The sequence below is a fragment of the Castor canadensis genome, chromosome 5, assembly GCF_047511655.1.
Source record: "Castor canadensis chromosome 5, mCasCan1.hap1v2, whole genome shotgun sequence".
Taxonomy (NCBI): Eukaryota; Metazoa; Chordata; class Mammalia; order Rodentia; family Castoridae; genus Castor; species Castor canadensis.
In genome coordinates this window covers 160,096,260-160,113,545 of record NC_133390.1, presented here as the reverse complement: position 1 = coordinate 160,113,545, position 17,286 = coordinate 160,096,260, and the positions used below count along the sequence as shown (strand labels likewise).

The following is a 17,286-nucleotide window of genomic DNA, read 5'->3' as shown; positions in this document are numbered from 1 at the left end:
TCCACCAGCCCTTTATTGTGATGGGTTTTTTTGAGATAGGGTCTTGTGAACTATTTGCCCAGGCTGGCTTCAGATCATAATCCTCCTGATCTCCGTCTCCTGAGAAACTAGGATTACAGGAGTGAGTCACCAGTGCCCAACCCAAGTGCATTCTTCAGAACGTCCCTTAGTGAAAACCTGACAGCTGGCTGTGAACTTTTTCTTTTTTTTTTCTTTTTTTTTTTTTTTGTGGTGTTGGGGTTTGAACTCAGGGCCTATACCTTGAGCTACTGTGCCAGTCCTTTTTTGTTGTGGGTTTTTTTCAAGATAGGGTCTTGCCTAGGCTGGTTTTGAACTGTGATCCTCCTGATCTCTGGCCTCCTGAGTAGCTAGAATTATAGGCATGAGCCACCAGCACCCAGCTGAAGCTGGCCAGGCTGGCCTCAAACTCCTGGGGGCTCAAGTGAACCTCCCACTTCAGCCTCTCCTGTAGCTGGGAGTACAGGTATGAACCACTCACACCCAGCTTTGGCTGTGCACTTTTTAAACTACTTTGAAGAACAAAGTTGGAGGACTCATAGCTTCCAATTTCAAAACTTATTATAAAGCTGTAGCAAATATGACAGAATCATAGTGACATACATGTACACAAATCAATGCTATGGAAAAGAATTCAGAATAATTCCTTACATGTGTGGTCAACTGATTTCTGGCAAGGGCCAAGATCATTCAATGGGGAAAGATTGGTGTCTAACAAAGGGTGCTGGATATTCAAATGTAAGTTCGACTCATACCTCACAACATATACAAAACTAATCCAAAATCATTTAAATTTGACAGTTAGAACCATAAACTCTTAGGAGCCAGCAGAAGTAAATCTGCATGATTTAGAACTTCCCTTAGTGAAAACCTGACAGCAACACAGGTGACAAAAGAGAAAATAAAAAAATTGGACTTTGTTACAACTAAAACCAGGCTGGGCAGCAGAGGAAGGAGGATGGAGAACTTAAGGCCAGCCTGGGCTACATAGTGAGACCCTGTCCCAAAAAGAAAAAGGAGAAAAGAAAAGACATTAAAAACTTAGGGCTAGAGATGTAGCTCAGTGGTAGAGCTTCTGCTTAGCCTGCACAAGGTACTGTGTTTGATAAACACATGTGAAAACTTAGCCACAGGTGGAACAACCCAACTGTCCATCAGCTGAAGCAAAATGTAATATATCCATACAATGGAATACTGTTCATAAGTAAAAAGGAAGTTCTGATACAAGTCATGCTAAGTAAAAGAAGTTCAGTACAAAAGGTCACACTTTGTATGATCACATTTATAGAAAATGTCCAGAATACTCAATTCTACTGAGAATAAAGTAGATTAGTGCTTGTCTAGGGCAGGGGAACTGGAGGAAGAGATGGGGAAAAATGGCCGAATGGACAAAGGTTTCTCTTTAGGGTGATGAAAATGCTCTGTAATTAGGTAGCAGAGATAGTTGCACAATTCCATGAATATGCTAAAACCCACTGAAATGTACATTTTAAAGGGGAGAATTTTATAGTGTGTAAATTATATCTTGGGTCTGCTTAGCTTGACAAGTTACTGGGTTCAATCCACAACAGCTCACCCCTCCAAGTTACAGCTCAGTAATGCTGTTATAAAAATGTTCAGAACTGAAAACAATCACAGCCCAACTGCTTTACCACTGACATGGAAAAAACAATTCTACTAATTCGGTACAATGCCACGCATCAATGAAAAGAACTGAGCAGCTATCATTGACAATGGGTGAACCCCCAAAACAATGCAGAAAAAAAAGGCAAGCCTCAGGAAAACACACACACCATGCTCCTATCATTATAAATGTCACAAGCAGGCAAAATAAAGCTGCATTTGTTCCTTAGGGATATATACATAGATAGAAAAAGTCTAAAAAAGAATGGGGGTGTAATTAACACAAAATTCAGGACAGCGATTACTGCTGGGGCAGAGAAGTTGACAGACTTCTAAGCTATAGGTAGAAATAAACCCAAGTATATGGAAATCATACTGCAGAGGGGGTACACTAATACTGAAGTCAAAGTCAACCACCTGGATGAAATGCCAAATCCAGGAATAGTATGTGCTGATTATAGGAGGAGATCAACTAGGATTGGGGAAGGCTGTGAGGGGACACCGCAGACAAATAAGAGTGGGTCACCACGCATTCACTGTGAATATCAGAATTCTAAACTTGATGCAGCTAAAATATCTTTGAAACAAAGCAGGATTTGACAGCATTTTAAGAAGTGAACATACTCATCATTTTGTAGAAACTGGTGTGATACAAACCGTCCCAACATACAGCACAATCACACTGAAATGGAAATTACAAACACGTCACTCTTTTGGATTTAATGCCTCTCCCCACTCATTTCTGCCCAGCTCAGAGGCCCTTGGAGCTGGCAGCCCTCCTCCTCCCCTCCTCACTCTGAGCTGAGGGACCAGTCTCCACCTGCCACACCTCTCCCTTCTGTCCACGGTGGAGTTGTGTGCCCGCCACACATTCCTTGTCAGGTATGTGGATGGCCCTAGTGCTGCTCCCGTTTGTTCTCTCCCGCATGGTGAATTCTCAACAACATGTCAACATGCTTATACAGCTCTGTTACAGAGAAAACAGTTTCCCTCCTCTTCTCTGCTCCCTCGTACAGGCAAATTCACCTGCAAGAGCTGTGTACGCTCATTGTCTTCAATTAGTCTCCTCTCCAATCAGGTTGCCCTGCCCTCTACCACTACCCTTGCCAAAATGGCTCTTCAGGATCTCATGTGCGCAGTACCCGTGACTTTGTCACCAATAAGAACCACAGATAACTTCATATCACATCACAGTTGTCTCAGATATATTGTAACACTTTATACTCACTACTTTGAAATGACAGTAGACTTAATGATAGATCTTATCATTTAAATGCATTAAAGAAATACATGTTACTATATCACAAATTTAATTTTTTTCTTTTCATTTTTTTGGCAGTACTAGGGTTTGAACTCAAGGCCTTATACTTGTTAGATAGACATAAGCCACTCTGCTAACCCTCTTTTTTTTTTTTTTGGAGATAGAGTATCATAGCTCAGGCTTATGATTCTCCCGCCTCCACCTCTTAAGTGCTGTGATTACAGACATGTGCTACCACACATGGCATACAAATTTAACATTTTGATAACTGCATATCAGTGTAGCTGGCTTTCTTTGTAATTCTGATATAATTTTACTTTACTTAAAAGGCATCCACAGAAGCTACTTTCAACAAGCCCTGCCCACTCGGAGTTTCTGGTCAGCTGCTCAATACCTCACTCATTTTCATTCTAATTTTACTTTTTATCAAATTAACATATGCTCATAATTTTAGAAAATAAGTAGAAACCAAAAATTAAAAGAAAAAATAAAATCAGACTTCATCAAAATTAAAAACTTTTGTGCAAAAGGGATACGATCAAGAAAATGAAGCCAGGTGCCAGTGGTTCACGCCTGTAATCCTAGCTACTCAGGAGGCAGAGATTAGGAGGATTGTGGTTTGAAGCTGGCCCAGGGAAATAGTTTGTGAGGACCTATCTCAAAAAGCCATCACAAAAAAGGGCTGGTGGAGTGGCTCGAGGTGTAGGCCCTGAGTTCAAGCCCCAGTGGTGGAAAAAAAAAAAAAAAAGAGAAAGAAATGAAAGCCCCAAAGAATGGGGAAAAATATTTGCAAATCAAATATAAGGGTTTAATACTCAGAATATATAAAGGACTCATAATTCAACCATAAAAAGACAAGTCACCCAATTTAAAAATGGGCAAAGGGCTGGCAGAGTGGCTCAAATGGTAGAGTGCCTGCCTAGCAAGCGTAAGACCCTGAGTTCAAACCTTAGTACTGCTAAAAATGGGCAAAGTGGGCATGGTGGTACACATCTATAATTCAGGCACCTGGGAGGCTAAGGCAGGTGGACTGCAAGCTCAAGGCCAACCTGGCCTACATAATGAGACCCTATTTAAAAAAAAAAAAAAAAAACTTCAGAGATTACAAATGACCAAAAAAGCACATGAAAGTAGTTCAGTGTTACAGGAAATGCAAATCAGATGCCACTTCATACCCATTAAGACGTCTATAATTTTTTTTAAAGACAGTAACTAAGTGCTGGGGAGGATATAGAGAGATTGGAACCTGTGTGCACTGCTGTGTTAACGTCAAATGGTGCAACTGTTGTGGGAAGCAGTCTGGAGATTCCTCAAAAAGCTAAATATAGGGCTGGCCTGTGGCTCAGTATAGTGTGCTTGCTTAGCATGCATGAGGCCCTGGATTTGATCCCTAGCACTGTAAGAAGGAAAAAGAAAAGAAAAGAAAAAAGCTCGCTACATGGAATTACCATATGATCCAATGATTCTCCTACGTGTACTGGAGACTGAAACAGTGGCTGAGATAAATAACTTGCACACCAGTGGTCATGCTCTACCACTGAGTTCGGCTACACCGCCAGTCCCTTTTTTTTTGGTGGGACTGGGGTTTGAACTCAGGACTTCACACTTGTGAAGGAGGCACTGTACCTTTTCAGCCATACCTCCAGTCCATTTTGCCATTTTACTCTGGTTATTTTAGAGATGGGATCTTGAGAACTATTTGCCTGGCTGGCCTCAAACCATGATCCTCCTGATCTCAGCCTCACAAGTAGCTAGCAGTACTCTGCTAACTCTCAGATTTTTGATACAGGGTTTTGCTATGTTGCTCAGGCTGGACTTGAACTCACTATGTAATACAAGCTACCCTCAAACATGGGATCCCTCTCCCTCTGCCTCCTGAGTGCCTAGTAGCATTATTCACAGTAGCCAAATGGGGGAAACAACCCAAGTGTTCATTAGTAGACAAAGGAGGAAACAAAACCTGGCATATATGTACAAGGGAATATTGTTCAGGTATTTAAATGAATGAAGTTCAGATATATGCTAGGACATGAATGAACTTTGACAGCACTGTAACATCTCCTTTCTGTGAAAATCTAGACCAGGAGAATTCACAGAGACAGCAAGGGATTAGACGCACTGGGTGGAGAGGGTAAATAAAGGGTTATTTCTTATTGGAATATGTTTTTGAGATGATCAAAGTGTTTTGGAAACAGTGAGGGTTGCACAGCACCATAAATGTAATTAATGAATCAGACACTGAAAAAATGGTCTGGGCTGGGGGTGCAGCTCAGTGATAGACTGTATCCCTAGTCATATGTGAGGCCCTGAATTTGATCCCCAGCACTGTCCCCCCACCAAAAAAAGTTAAAGAGATAAATTTTATGTTGTATACATTTTACCACAATAAAAAAATTGAAAAAGGTAAATATAGAAATATGATCCAGTAATTCCACTCCCAGGTATATACTAAGAAGTGAAAATAAGTATTTCAACAAAATCATGAACATAAAAGATCATGGCAGCTTTATTCATAGTAACGTTTTTGTGTGTGTCATATTGGGACTGAACACAGGGCCTCACATTCTACCACTTGAACTATGCCCCCAGCCCTCGTAATAGCCTTTATCTTGCTATTAAAGAGTTCTTATTCTGATGCATAAGTATTTCTTCATCTTTGGTGTTAGTACTGCATATTACCAACACACCAGTACATTATTATGTCACACACACACACACACACACACACACATACACACTGAGCTTGTGCAAACTCTAAAAGTAAGTTTCCTTCCTTCTTTTGCTTTTTATATGCTATGGATCAAACTCAAGGTCTTGAGCATGAGCCCCTGCTTGTTTTATTTTAAATTTCTTTAAAAAGAAAAAAAAGAATTTATTTATTTATTTATTTTGTATAGTGGGGATTGAACTCAGGCCTCATGCTTGCTAGGCAAGTAAGCCCTCTACCACTTGGAACTATATCCCTAGTCCTATTTTAAATTTCTTTATTTAATTACAATATAAAATTGTAAAAACATGTGAAACTACTATCTTTTCGACAAGAACAGCAGTCTGCAACTCTATCCTTTCCTGCCTGCTCTCGCTTTTTGGTTTTAAAGGCAGGATATCATCGTGTAGTCCAGTGTTCCTTGTCTTGGGATTATAGATGTGCTCTACCACTCCAGCTAGGGCCTCACTTTTAAATATAAATAACCAAAGATCATTGGACATTCCAGGAAAGCTTTCAATCCAAAAGGTAAAAGGAAATTAAAGAAATAAAGAATGTAGGGACACATGAAAGCAAATATATATGAATCTCAGAGAGATAAAACAAGATGCTATGCCCATAAAGCAAGGACAAATCTGAAGAAAAAGGAGAACAAGCCAATGAGCTCTTACCTGAATAGCCACAGTAAATACTTGTTGGCAAAGTCAGAAAATAAAGTAAAAAAAGTCCCAGCTTGAATACTTTTCTCCAACAAAGATAAACAAGGCCCAATCCACACACATGAAGATGCTCAACATTACTATCACCATGGAAATACAAAACCATGGTGAGATTATTACTCTCCACTAAGATGGCCCAGTCTAAAAGGCACAGAGAAATCAGAAGCCTCACACACTGCTGTTAGGAAAGTGGCTTGGCACTTTCTAAGAAACTTCCATGGAGTTATCATGTGACCCAGCAACTTCAGTTCTGGGTGGGTCCGTGCAAGAAATGAACACATTACACTAGAAACTGAACTCAAACACCCCAGCAGCATGTTCCTGATAGCCCCCAGATAAAGGCAGCCCCAGTGCTGACCAACAGATGAATGCATCAATAAACTGTAGTATATCCATAAAATGGAATACTATTTGACAACAAAAAAGTAAAAGTACTGACATATACAACAAAGAAGAGCCACGTGAAAGGAGACAGACACAAGACCTGGTACTGTGCAATTCCATTTATGTGCAATGTCCAGGATAAGCAAATCTATACCGACAGAAAGCAGAGTAGTGGTGGCCTGAGGATAGGGTGGGCAGTGACTGCTGAGGAGTACGGGCTATTTTAGGGGGTGATGAAAACATTCTGGAATAAGACAGAAGCGAGGTCTGCACAACACTATGAGTACACTAAATGTCATGGAACTGCACATTTTCAAAGGGTGAATTATATTTCAATAAAGCTGTTACAGGGCTGGGGTGTGATATAGTGGTAGACCAGTTGCAAAGAAAGAAGGAAGGAAGGGGGGGGGTAGGGATGGAGGGAGGGAGGGAGGAAGGAAGGAAAGAAGGAAGGAAGGCAGGAAGGCAGGCTGGCTTGTTAAAGAGTGAAGGAGAGGGTTGGGGGCATGATTCAAGTGGCAGAGGACTTCTTGAAAGCATAAAGCTCCCTGAGTTCAAACTCCAGTACACCACCAAAAAAAATTCAAAGTGAAGGAGAAAAAAGAAAAAGAAAACCTTCCAGAAAGTATAAGAAAAAGCAGACATAGTGACAAAAAGGTAAGTGACCGGTATCAACCCAGTAATTTTGACATCTGACAGGAATTTTAGGAAGAAAAAAAGAGAATAGAAGTGAGGAAATTATTTTTCAAAATTAACATAAGGCCAAGTGCAGTGGATCACTTCTGTAATCCCAGCTACTAGGAAGGCACAGATTGAGAGGATTGAGGTTTAAGGCCAGCCTGGGTAAAAAGTTACTGAAATCCCATCTCAACAAATAAGCTGGGTGTGGTGGCATATGCCTGTGATCCCAGCTATAAAGGGAGGCTGTAAGTAGGAAGACTGCAATCTGAGGTTAGCCCAGGGAAAAAATGCAAGACCCTACTTGAGAATAATTAAAGCATAAAAAGGGCTGAGGGCATAGCTCAAGTGGTAGAGTACCTGCCTGACAGGTGTGAGGCCTTGAGTACACTCCAGTACTGCCAAAAAAAAAAAAAAAGAAAGACCCTTGAAGGTGAATATATCAGAACAGGAGCTGATCAGAGGTGACAGTGGGGAGGCTTCGTTGGGAACAGGAGCAGTGGCCTGGATATTTCCTGTCAGACACGTCAGTGCTCTCTGATCCTTGCAGCTGGTTTGATTTTTTAAATACGTTATTGTCAAAAGCTATGAGGCATATAGCTCACAACCATCCCCTGGCACACCAGTGGGTGTGAGATCAAAGTTGAGAACTGGCCTGGAGGACAGTGAAAACAGTGACTCTGAGGCTCCCTCTGACTCATCAAAGGGTGTCCTCCTTGGACTACCCATCAGGGGTCACTGGGACGCCACTCTGTGCTAGTTAGACATTCTGAAAACCTGTCCTTCCTGAAACTCCTGCAGAGGAGGAGCCAACAAGGAAGCAGAGCTCCGGCACTGAGCCCCCTCTTCCTTTCCCTTTCCTTCTTTATTTTTTATTTTTTGGCAGTGCTGGAAAATAAACATAGGGCCTCCTGCAAGCTAGGTGAACACTCTACCACTGAGCCACACTCCCAGCTACAGGCTTGTAATAAAGTCTGCTTTGCTGAAATGTTGGATATGGGATTTCAGATGAAACCTTTCAAAGCCTCTTGAGGCCAGGAAATCAAGACAAGGATTTACCATCCAACTCTGCCAGGAGTACCTGGGTGAATTTCCCTTTTTCTGAGGTCCCCAAACATCCCAAGGTTAGTGGGCCTGCAGAAAATGACATTCCTTGCCAACTGCAAGGCCAGGAACCCTATAAGAGGAATCACATAAACAAAGTACCAGGCTACTTTTCCCAAGAAGGGGTTTATTGACTCCTGCTTGTTAGATCATATGTGAAAATATGACATGATAGTAAAAGCCACTGTTATATCAATGTTCCTTTTTTGTGCAGTGCTGAGTTTGGAACCACTGGCCTCTTGCATGCTAAGCACACACTCTACCATTGAGCTATACCCCTCAGCCTAAGCCTAATGTATCTGTTTCCTTAGATTCTTATTGAATCTAAGGAAACAGATACATTACCATGTAATAAGAATGTTTACTGGTAGTTTTAAAGTTTTGAAAATATGATTGACTAGGGAGAAAATGGAATGTTTTAACTTAATTAAAACATAGCTGTAAACTATTGAGAGCCCCAAATAAAAAAAATAAATTTTTCTTATATCTGGAAAATGAAACATAGAAGAATCAACCTTTTTTTTTTTTTTTTCCAGTGCTGGGGTTTGACCCAGGGCCTCATGGACGCTAGACTAGCTTGTCTCCAAGCACTTGGAAGAGTGTTTGTCCAGCATTGAGGCCCGCTTTCTTTTCCGATGGTGCTGTGGGTTAAACCCAGGGCTTTGTGTATGGTAGACAAGTAGTCTATGACTGAAGTAGCTCTTCATGAATTTGTTTCTTAGATTTGGTGGGGGGGAGGGGCTATACTGGGGTTTGAACTCAGGGCCTTGTGCTTGCTAGGCAGGCGCTCTACCATTTGAGCCATTCCCCCAGTCCCTTCCTGCTTTAGTTATTTTTTGAGTGGGGTCTCAAGTTTTTGCCTGGGGTCACCTTCGGATCCTGATCCTCCCACACAGGTGGGGTTCCAGGTGTGTGCCACCATGCCTGGCCCCGCACTCCTTTTTTTTTTTTTTAAAAATACACATGGTATAGACAGTCAGAAATTAAGTCTCACCCTTTACATTCGTTTCTATTGAAGCCGAGTCAGATCCATGTATGTGGCATTCGAAAAGCTGTTGAAGGCATAATTAGGGCACCAGCTTTCCCTGTGCGCAGCACTTCATCAGGGCTTACACATGGGGTACGCCATTCAATCCTCACAACATGCTTATGCGTTAGAGAGAAGGGCACACTGGTAGAAAGGGAAGCGCTGGGATCCAAATGTAGGTATGGCTGAGCCAAACGCCTGCCCAGCTGGCATATATCCTATCTGGAAAGAGGCTTGGCTGGGCAGGTGCATGGATGGTAGAAAGGCAAGTGAAAGTAAGAGGAGAGTTCACAAAACTGGCCCAAGGAGCCAGGTGCTGGTGTCTTACGTCTGTAATCCTAGCTACTGAGGAGGCAAAGATCAGGAGGATCACAGTTCAAAGCCAGCCCTAACACAAAAAAAAAAGGCTGGTGGAGTGGTTCAAGGTGTAGGCTCTGAGTTCAAGCCCCAGTACTGCAAAAAAACAAAAACAAAAAAACTGGCCCAAGAGCAGAACCTGAGACTAAGACCCTCCTCACCTGGGCTCCAAGGCTGGCTGGCAAGAGCAGGATACAGCCATGCACCCCTCGTCACCTTGCCCCAGGGAGTCACCCCACACTTACCTTCTTCAGAGAGATTGTTCTCTTTGGTCTCCTTGTCCATTTGGCAGCACCAGCCTTCCAGCCGCTCTGTTTCTGCTTGAAGCAGCTTCAGGAACCAGTAGCCATCTCGGCGGCAGGCCCCTGGCTGTGCTGGCTCTGCAGGGGAGCTGGAGGAGCTCTCGAGCCAGGGGTCCGGTGGGGGCAGCGAGGATGCCTCCAGGGCAGGGTCGCTGTTGTCTCCATAGGAGAGGTTGCGCTTGATCTGGGCAATCTTGGGGGCCTGCCGGGGGCCAGCATCGATGCTGATGGAGTTGGGGTGTGGGGTACAGTCCGGGAGGCTCCTCTCAGATGACTTACAGCTTGAGTCGTTGGCATCCTGGGTGTCGGAGTCAGTGTCCCGTCGGGAGGACATACTGTGAGAAGGGGCAGTGCTTCTGTGGGAGGGGGGTAAGTGGGGCAGGGACAGGAAGGAGTGAGTCACCACGAGATCCACAGACCAGAGGCCACCTGACCCGGACACACGGGAGACAGAGAAACGGGTGCATCATCTGCTCACCATGCGCCTGAAGCGGGTCCCACAGCCCCCGTCTCATTCTCAGCTCAGCCCCTGCCCCGTCCCGCCCATGCCCACACGCACACACACACAGGACAAGGTCATAAGGTTGTCTGTTTACTGCAGTGGGGCCAGGAAGACCACCATCAGGGGAGCTGGGACCACCCCCTCCCCGGGGCTGACTGGTCTCACAGAGCAAATGCTCACGTGTCCACCCGCCTGCCCCCTGCCCGGTCTCCCACACCTGGGCCACCGCCCAAACCCAAACCCAGCTTGGTTATTAAAAATCCAGCAAGGAGCAGTGGGTTAGGGAGAGCAGGAGAGGTGAGGGCGGAGGGAGGGAGAGGAGAGGAGAGAAGCAGCCACTACCTCTGTCCAACTTACCGCCAGTCGTCCTCTACCTGAACCCCGATGGACTGGAATTTGGTAGCGGGACTGGGCTCCTCTTTTGGCACTGGCTGAATGCAGTCAACCTTATTGAAGGACAACGACAGCAACGGCACGGGGACAAAGACAAAAATAAAAAACAAACACCACACTTGCTGCTGAAATTCACATTAGTGGGACGACGCAAACGGACATATGGACAGACAGTCACAAGGCATGCGGACACTGCACGCGGGCCCGTGGTGGACCAGGATAAGCCGGGCAGTGCTCATTCGCGCGGAGGCGGGAGGGTGGGTAGAGATGACTGGCTTTCCCTACTCTGAGGAGGGTGCCATCACATCGATCGCTTTGGGTCCGTTGTCCTCCGAGAGGTGGGAACCGTTCCTTCTAGTCCTCTCCTTTACACGCATCAGAGAGAAGAAAAAAAGGACGACGGAAGAGAAAAAGAACACACACACACAAAGCCACAGCCGTTATCTGGTGTTGTCAAAGCTGGGGGCTGTTTCGAGGCAAAGATCATTTCCCCACACCCCATGACTGAAGATGGAAGGACAGCTGGAGAGGCCTGGACTCAGGGCACACCATGACAGCAGTTCTGGATTTAGAACTGCCGCCAAGGTACGAGCTGGCACAGTCCCTCAACACTATGGGATGACATCCCTAGGCCTTGTCCCACATGGCTACTTTTAACATTGCATGGCTCTGGGGAGGGTCAGGCCCAGTGTGAAAGCTAACACTTACTCTGTAAAGGGGAGGAGACATGGGGACAGATATGCCCTGGGTCCATTCATCTTTTATGGTACAAGAGTGTCTAGCCATGGCGCAGCTAGGTCAGCTCTCCCATCATGGGTCAAGAATGAGGGAGAACTCACATCTGACCTAGGGCTGGAGACAGGGGTTCCCCAGTCTCCTGGAGTCATAGATGGAAGCAGGGACTGAGAGGTTTTCTGGGGCAGGGACGCAGCCACATTTCCTCTTGGCCAGCACCGGCGTGGAAAGCGCAGCATCACTGCATCCCACAGAGCTGCCATCAGAGCACAGAAGCTGAAGTTCTATCCCAGTGTCATGTTCTGAGGGAGAGGACCAGCCTTGGGAAGGCCTTCTGGGAAGACAAGCACATGTGGCTTGGCCAACGAGAGTGGGTTGCCCAAACAGACTTGGGTGGTCAGAACCATGGATCAGAGACAGGGCTCCTCCCTGCGTTTCTAAGAATTCCACCTGGAGAGGCTGTATGGGGTGGGGGATGAACCCTTATGAGGAAGCCCAGCTGGTGATAGAAGCCCAAAAACAGGAGTCTCCTGGCTACCTTCTGTTCTGTACGTATGTGGGAAACTGATGTCCAGAGCTGCTTCTTGGGGGAAACAAATATATGCAAATGCAAGGAATTGCCCAGTGAGCCTTCTCTATTCCATTCAGTCCCCTTTGTTCCATGTTCCTTCTGCATTCTAGTGCTTTGTCATCAATGTGACCACATTCGCTTGCTTAAGGATGGCTGGGGAAAGGAGATCCTTGCAGCCCTAAGTCACAATGAACACCATCTTGTCCTCCTTGACCCTCCCACGGGGTTTGCAAGGGCTCTGCCTCCCCAAGCCCTCTGCCCTCTATAGCTGGCCATCCCTCACTTCTTGAGTGTGCTTGCTTTAGTCCTAAAGTCCAGTGTGCAAGGACAGGCCTCTCACTCTGGATTTGGAGCAACTCTTAAAAACTACTGAGGCAGGGCCCATGTTTGTCCCCCTCAAAGATGATGGATGCATCCAAGAGGTACCACGAGGCATGGAAAAGGAAGTTGGTGCACTACCCTGCTGGGTGCTGTGGATATGAATGTGCAGTGGATTTTGCTTCTGGAAGGGCCTTTTGGCACGGGCCACACGGCTCTAGGGAACCATATGCCCAGACCTTTTCCCATGGAGGGAAGCACATGAACCAGGATCATGCTTCTTGGTTTGACATGGGCCTGGGGCCTCAAGCTACCTACCTGTCCCCAAGGCAAAGTTTCCCTTGAGCAACCCCCATGGCTCATGGGGCCCTGGGTCCTGGGCCCCTGGCCCATCGGCGTCTATGCTCCACGCTGCTCCCGCTGCCAAGCGGGGCTATGGCTTCTGCACCCGAGCTGACCTTGGATTAGAGAACCGTTAGGCCAGTCCTGCCTCCCATGGGTTGGCTGGCAGGGCAAAGGGTGGAGTAGACAGACAGACAGTGGACAGCAAACAGTGGACAGGAGATGGCTGGCTGAGTGTAACTACATTCACTGGGACAACCCACCGGAGAGGCAGGAACACATGCCCACAGCTGCAGACCCTGCAGCACAGGCAAGTGGATGTGAGGAAGGTGTAGCTATGGGTGGAATTTGGCTCAGCCACTTGGGGCAGACCCCCCCAGAGTAGACAGACAAACCACTTTTCCCAGGAAACCTAGTGGGCCTCCAGTGGATGTAATTACACATAGGCAGGTGCACGGAGCGGATGGAGGACACAGTGAAAAAGGAGCCCTTACCTGTATTCCTATTGATGACAGTTTCCTTTTGGGGATGGCCTCGGAGTGGGACTCAGAGCTGGTCAGTGTCCCTTGTTCACTCTTCAGAGCTGCATGTTTTGGAGGGGGCTCCGGGGCTTCTGGGGCTGGGGTGATTCCACCCCGTGTCACACTGGGCGGTCGGGTACTGCTGTCCAGGCTGTCCGATGAGTTGCTCAGGCCCGACTGGCTCGTCACCTCACTCTTGTGATCTTGGCTATCCAGGTAGGTGTCCTGGGCAGACTCGGTACTGCTTTGGACTGTGACTGAGATGAATGGTTTTGATGTGGTGCGTGGAGGGACCGGTGGCGGGGTCTTCTTATATGCCACTAGGCATGATGAACCTGCAGATGGGTGAGAGGAAGGCAAGGATGAAGACAAAGGCTCTCATGCTCTTAAGCCCCTTCCAGGCTTCCAGGATTTGGCTCTGCCTGACCTGGTCTAGCACTGGCCTGCCATTCCCTCAGGGAGGACTTGTCCTACATAGCAACGAGGCTGTGCTCTGCTACACACAGAGGCTCTGACACCCCCTTCCAAGGCCAGTCCAGTAGGGGATGCAATAGTAACCAGATCCTTCTACCTCATAGTCACACACAAAGGTCTTATCCAGCAGGGTATAGGCAAGACAACCAGGTGCACAGTGCCACAGGCATCCATGCCAGGAGGGGTTGATGATGACAGAGCGAGTGCAGGAAGACTTCCCCACTGCTCTGCTTTTTGCCTCTCCCTGTTCCTTCTGTGTGGATACCCCTCTCCACCTAGTCAAAGACGACAAATCCTTCAAGGCCTAGCAAGACCTCTCCCCACCTTGCAATTCTCACCTCACCTAATCCTCCTTATGTGAAAACCCTAACCTCATGTCCACTCTGCCACCCCTAAGATTTCACCATGCCTAGTCCAACTCTCAGTCCTTCACCTAAGACTCAGGAGCTGCCAGAGATACAGGTGGGGGTCTAAGTCATCTCAGAATCATCCCCTGTCCATCCTGGAGCTGGCACTCAGTCAGGCACAGACCCTACAAGCTGCTGCTTCTTTCCTAGACATTCCACTGTTTGTGACAGAAGGTGTTGTCTAGCAGTGGTGTGTGTGAGGGCTGGGGCTGACCAGTGGTGTTCCTCAGCCCCATAACTGTTAAGTGCTGTCTCTTCTGTAAAGACCCAAGCAAGCCTCTACCCTGTCCTGGGAGCAAGAGTCAGGTGAATGTTATCGTCAAGGGCTACCAATCACAAAGATGATGCTAGTCCAAGAGTAACCCACAAAACAAGGCCTATTGCTATAGGGGACTAGATATAGGGCATTGGAAGTCTTCCATCTGCCAGTGCAAGATATCACTATACAAATCTATAAGAATGGATATAAGTGAGAGATGTCAAATGCTAGCAAGGATGTGGAGAGACTCAAGTGATAAAACCACTTTAGAAAATGGAGTGGTTTTTGGGTGGTACTGGAACTTGAACTCAGGGCCTTGTGTAAGTACTCTAACACTTAAGCCACATCTCCAGCCCTTTTTGCTTTTGTTATTTTTTTAGTAAGTTCTCACATTTTTGCCTGGACCAGCCCAGACCACAATCCTTCATGTCTCCCACATAGCTGAATGGCAGGTGAGCACCACCATACCAGGCTTATTGAGAAGGGGGTCTCTCTAATTTTTGGCCTGGACTGGTCTCAAACTGCAATCCTCCTGATCTCTACCTCCCAAATAACTGGAATTACAGGTATGAGCCACCATGGACTGGCATTTTCTTATGAAACTTCATGTACAATTTCATAAAACTCAGCAATAGTACTTGGGCATGTGTTTCACAGAAATAACATGAATGCCCAGGGCAGCTGGCTCTATTTGTAATACCTGAAAACTGGAAACAACCTAGATCCCCTTCACTGGGTGAGTGGTTGGATGAATTACGGCACATGGATACCATGGAGTATTACAGTAAGAAGGAGTGAACTACTGATATATGCAACAATTTGAATCATCTCAAGTGAATTATGCTGAGTGGAAAAAAGAATCTCCAAAAGTTCCATGTTGTATGATTCTATTTTTATAACATTCTTAAAATGACCTACTTTTAGAAATGGAGAACAGATTAGTAGTTGCCAGGGTTGGGGGACACTCGGGGAGAAGGTGTTACGGAGGGTAAGAGGGAAGCAGATGTGGCTATAAAAGGATAACAAGAGGGAACCCATGTGTGCAGCGATGGGATAGCACAGTGTCTTGACTGTGGGATTGTTACATGAACCTACATGTGTAGTAAAACTGCACACAACTACATGCACAAGCGAGTACAAATGAAACGGGAAATCTGAATAAGATGGGTGAATTGTATCTCTGTCAGTATCCTGGATGTGATACTATACTACAGTTTTGGAAGATTTTGACTGAGGGAAACTGCGAAAAGGGTAATACGAATAGACCCTTTCCTTATTATTTCTTTGTGTGTGTTTGGGGCGGTGGTACTGGAGGTTGAACGGAGGGCTTCACACTTGCTAGGCAAGTGTTTATCACTTTTTTTTTTTTTTGTGGTGCTGGGGCTTGAACTCAGGGCTTTCACCTTGAGCTAGTTCACCAGCCCTATTTTTGTGATGGTTCTTTTAGAGATAGGGTCTTGCAAACTATTTGCCTGGGCTGGCTTTGAACCACGATCCTCCTGATCTCTGCCTTCTGAGTAGCTAGGATTCAAAACACATGTATGAGGCCAGGCTCTGTGCTGGATTCCAGGAAAACTAGGAGGAGTAGCTGTGAAATGAGTCATTCTAAAGTAACAGAGGCTACAGCAGAAGAGCTGTAGGCATTGTGTGCAGTGTAGTCTAGGGACGACAGTGCTCTTGGAGTTCTAAGCCAGAAGCGCTCACTTCCCACTGACTAAAAGCTCCCAGTTCTGCTTAGGCCTTGAGGAAACTCAGAGTTCCCCCAAAAGACATGCCTGCAGTCTCTGGTTATTAACTTTAGAAGAGCACAGCATGGGAGGATGACCATGTTTGGGCTAGGAGAAGAAAGGCTTTAGGGGAGGCAGGGCTCAGGTCATCAAGAGAACGACCCCCAACAGTCCCTGTGTGAGAAGGGGAAGGCCTGTGTCTGGCTGGCAACTCAAAGTCAAGTCACTTACTAAGCTGTGCTTAGCAGCTTTGCGCTTTATAATGGAAGCCTCAGAGTGCCTGTGAGGTGGGGTACCGGTTATACCCACGTTACATATGGGACATATGCTACTCAGAAAGGCTGGGTAATGAGCCCAGAGCGACCAGCAGTTAGTGCAACCACACACATCTGCTTGACTGCACACCCCATCTCACTCTGCTTTCCAGGCCTTGGCCCCTCCTACCTGGACAGGTGGGCTACAGGTGTTTGAGGCCTTCCCTGGTCCCTGTGCCCGCACAACTAGGCCCAGTCAAGATCTCACTGCTGGTCTACAAGGGGCCTCGGCTGAAGAGAGATACCTGGCTTCCAGGCACGGGCTCTGCCCTGGGCAAGCTCCTGTTTGCTCTAAGGCCTTTCCAATACCCTTACCTGTTCAGTGGTTCTAACCGGATGACAGCACACCATATTCACACAACTCTTGGCAAACTCAAAAGCATTTTCCTACTCCTGCTCCTATTCAAGGCTAAGTGCATCTGGACCCTCTCCCCACTTGCCTAAAGTTGGATCATCTGAGTCACTCCTTTGATAGTTCAGGTCCTGAAATCAAGGGCCAACATGAACCAGACAAACCTAACTTCAAACTTGGCTGTCACTCCC

General features: G+C 46.2%; 1 protein-coding gene across 4 annotated transcripts in view; it reads right to left on the bottom strand.

Annotated features, from left to right (window-relative positions):
• Window positions 1-17,286, bottom strand: part of Dlgap4 (DLG associated protein 4) — a 168,807-nt gene that overhangs the window by 10,602 nt on the left and 140,919 nt on the right. For 3 of the 4 annotated variants that reach the window (XM_074074703.1, XM_020181455.2, XM_020181458.2), the window contains 3 exons: window positions 13,536-13,897; window positions 11,040-11,128; window positions 10,124-10,536 (listed from right to left, as the gene is read on the bottom strand). In XM_074074703.1, coding sequence (XP_073930804.1) covers window positions 10,124-10,536; window positions 11,040-11,128; window positions 13,536-13,897 — 864 coding nt within the window. Of the gene's footprint in view, window positions 1-10,123; window positions 10,537-11,039; window positions 11,129-11,360; window positions 11,441-13,535; window positions 13,898-17,286 lie in introns of all 4 variants that reach the window. The other variant, XM_020181456.2, reaches the window with a different exon arrangement.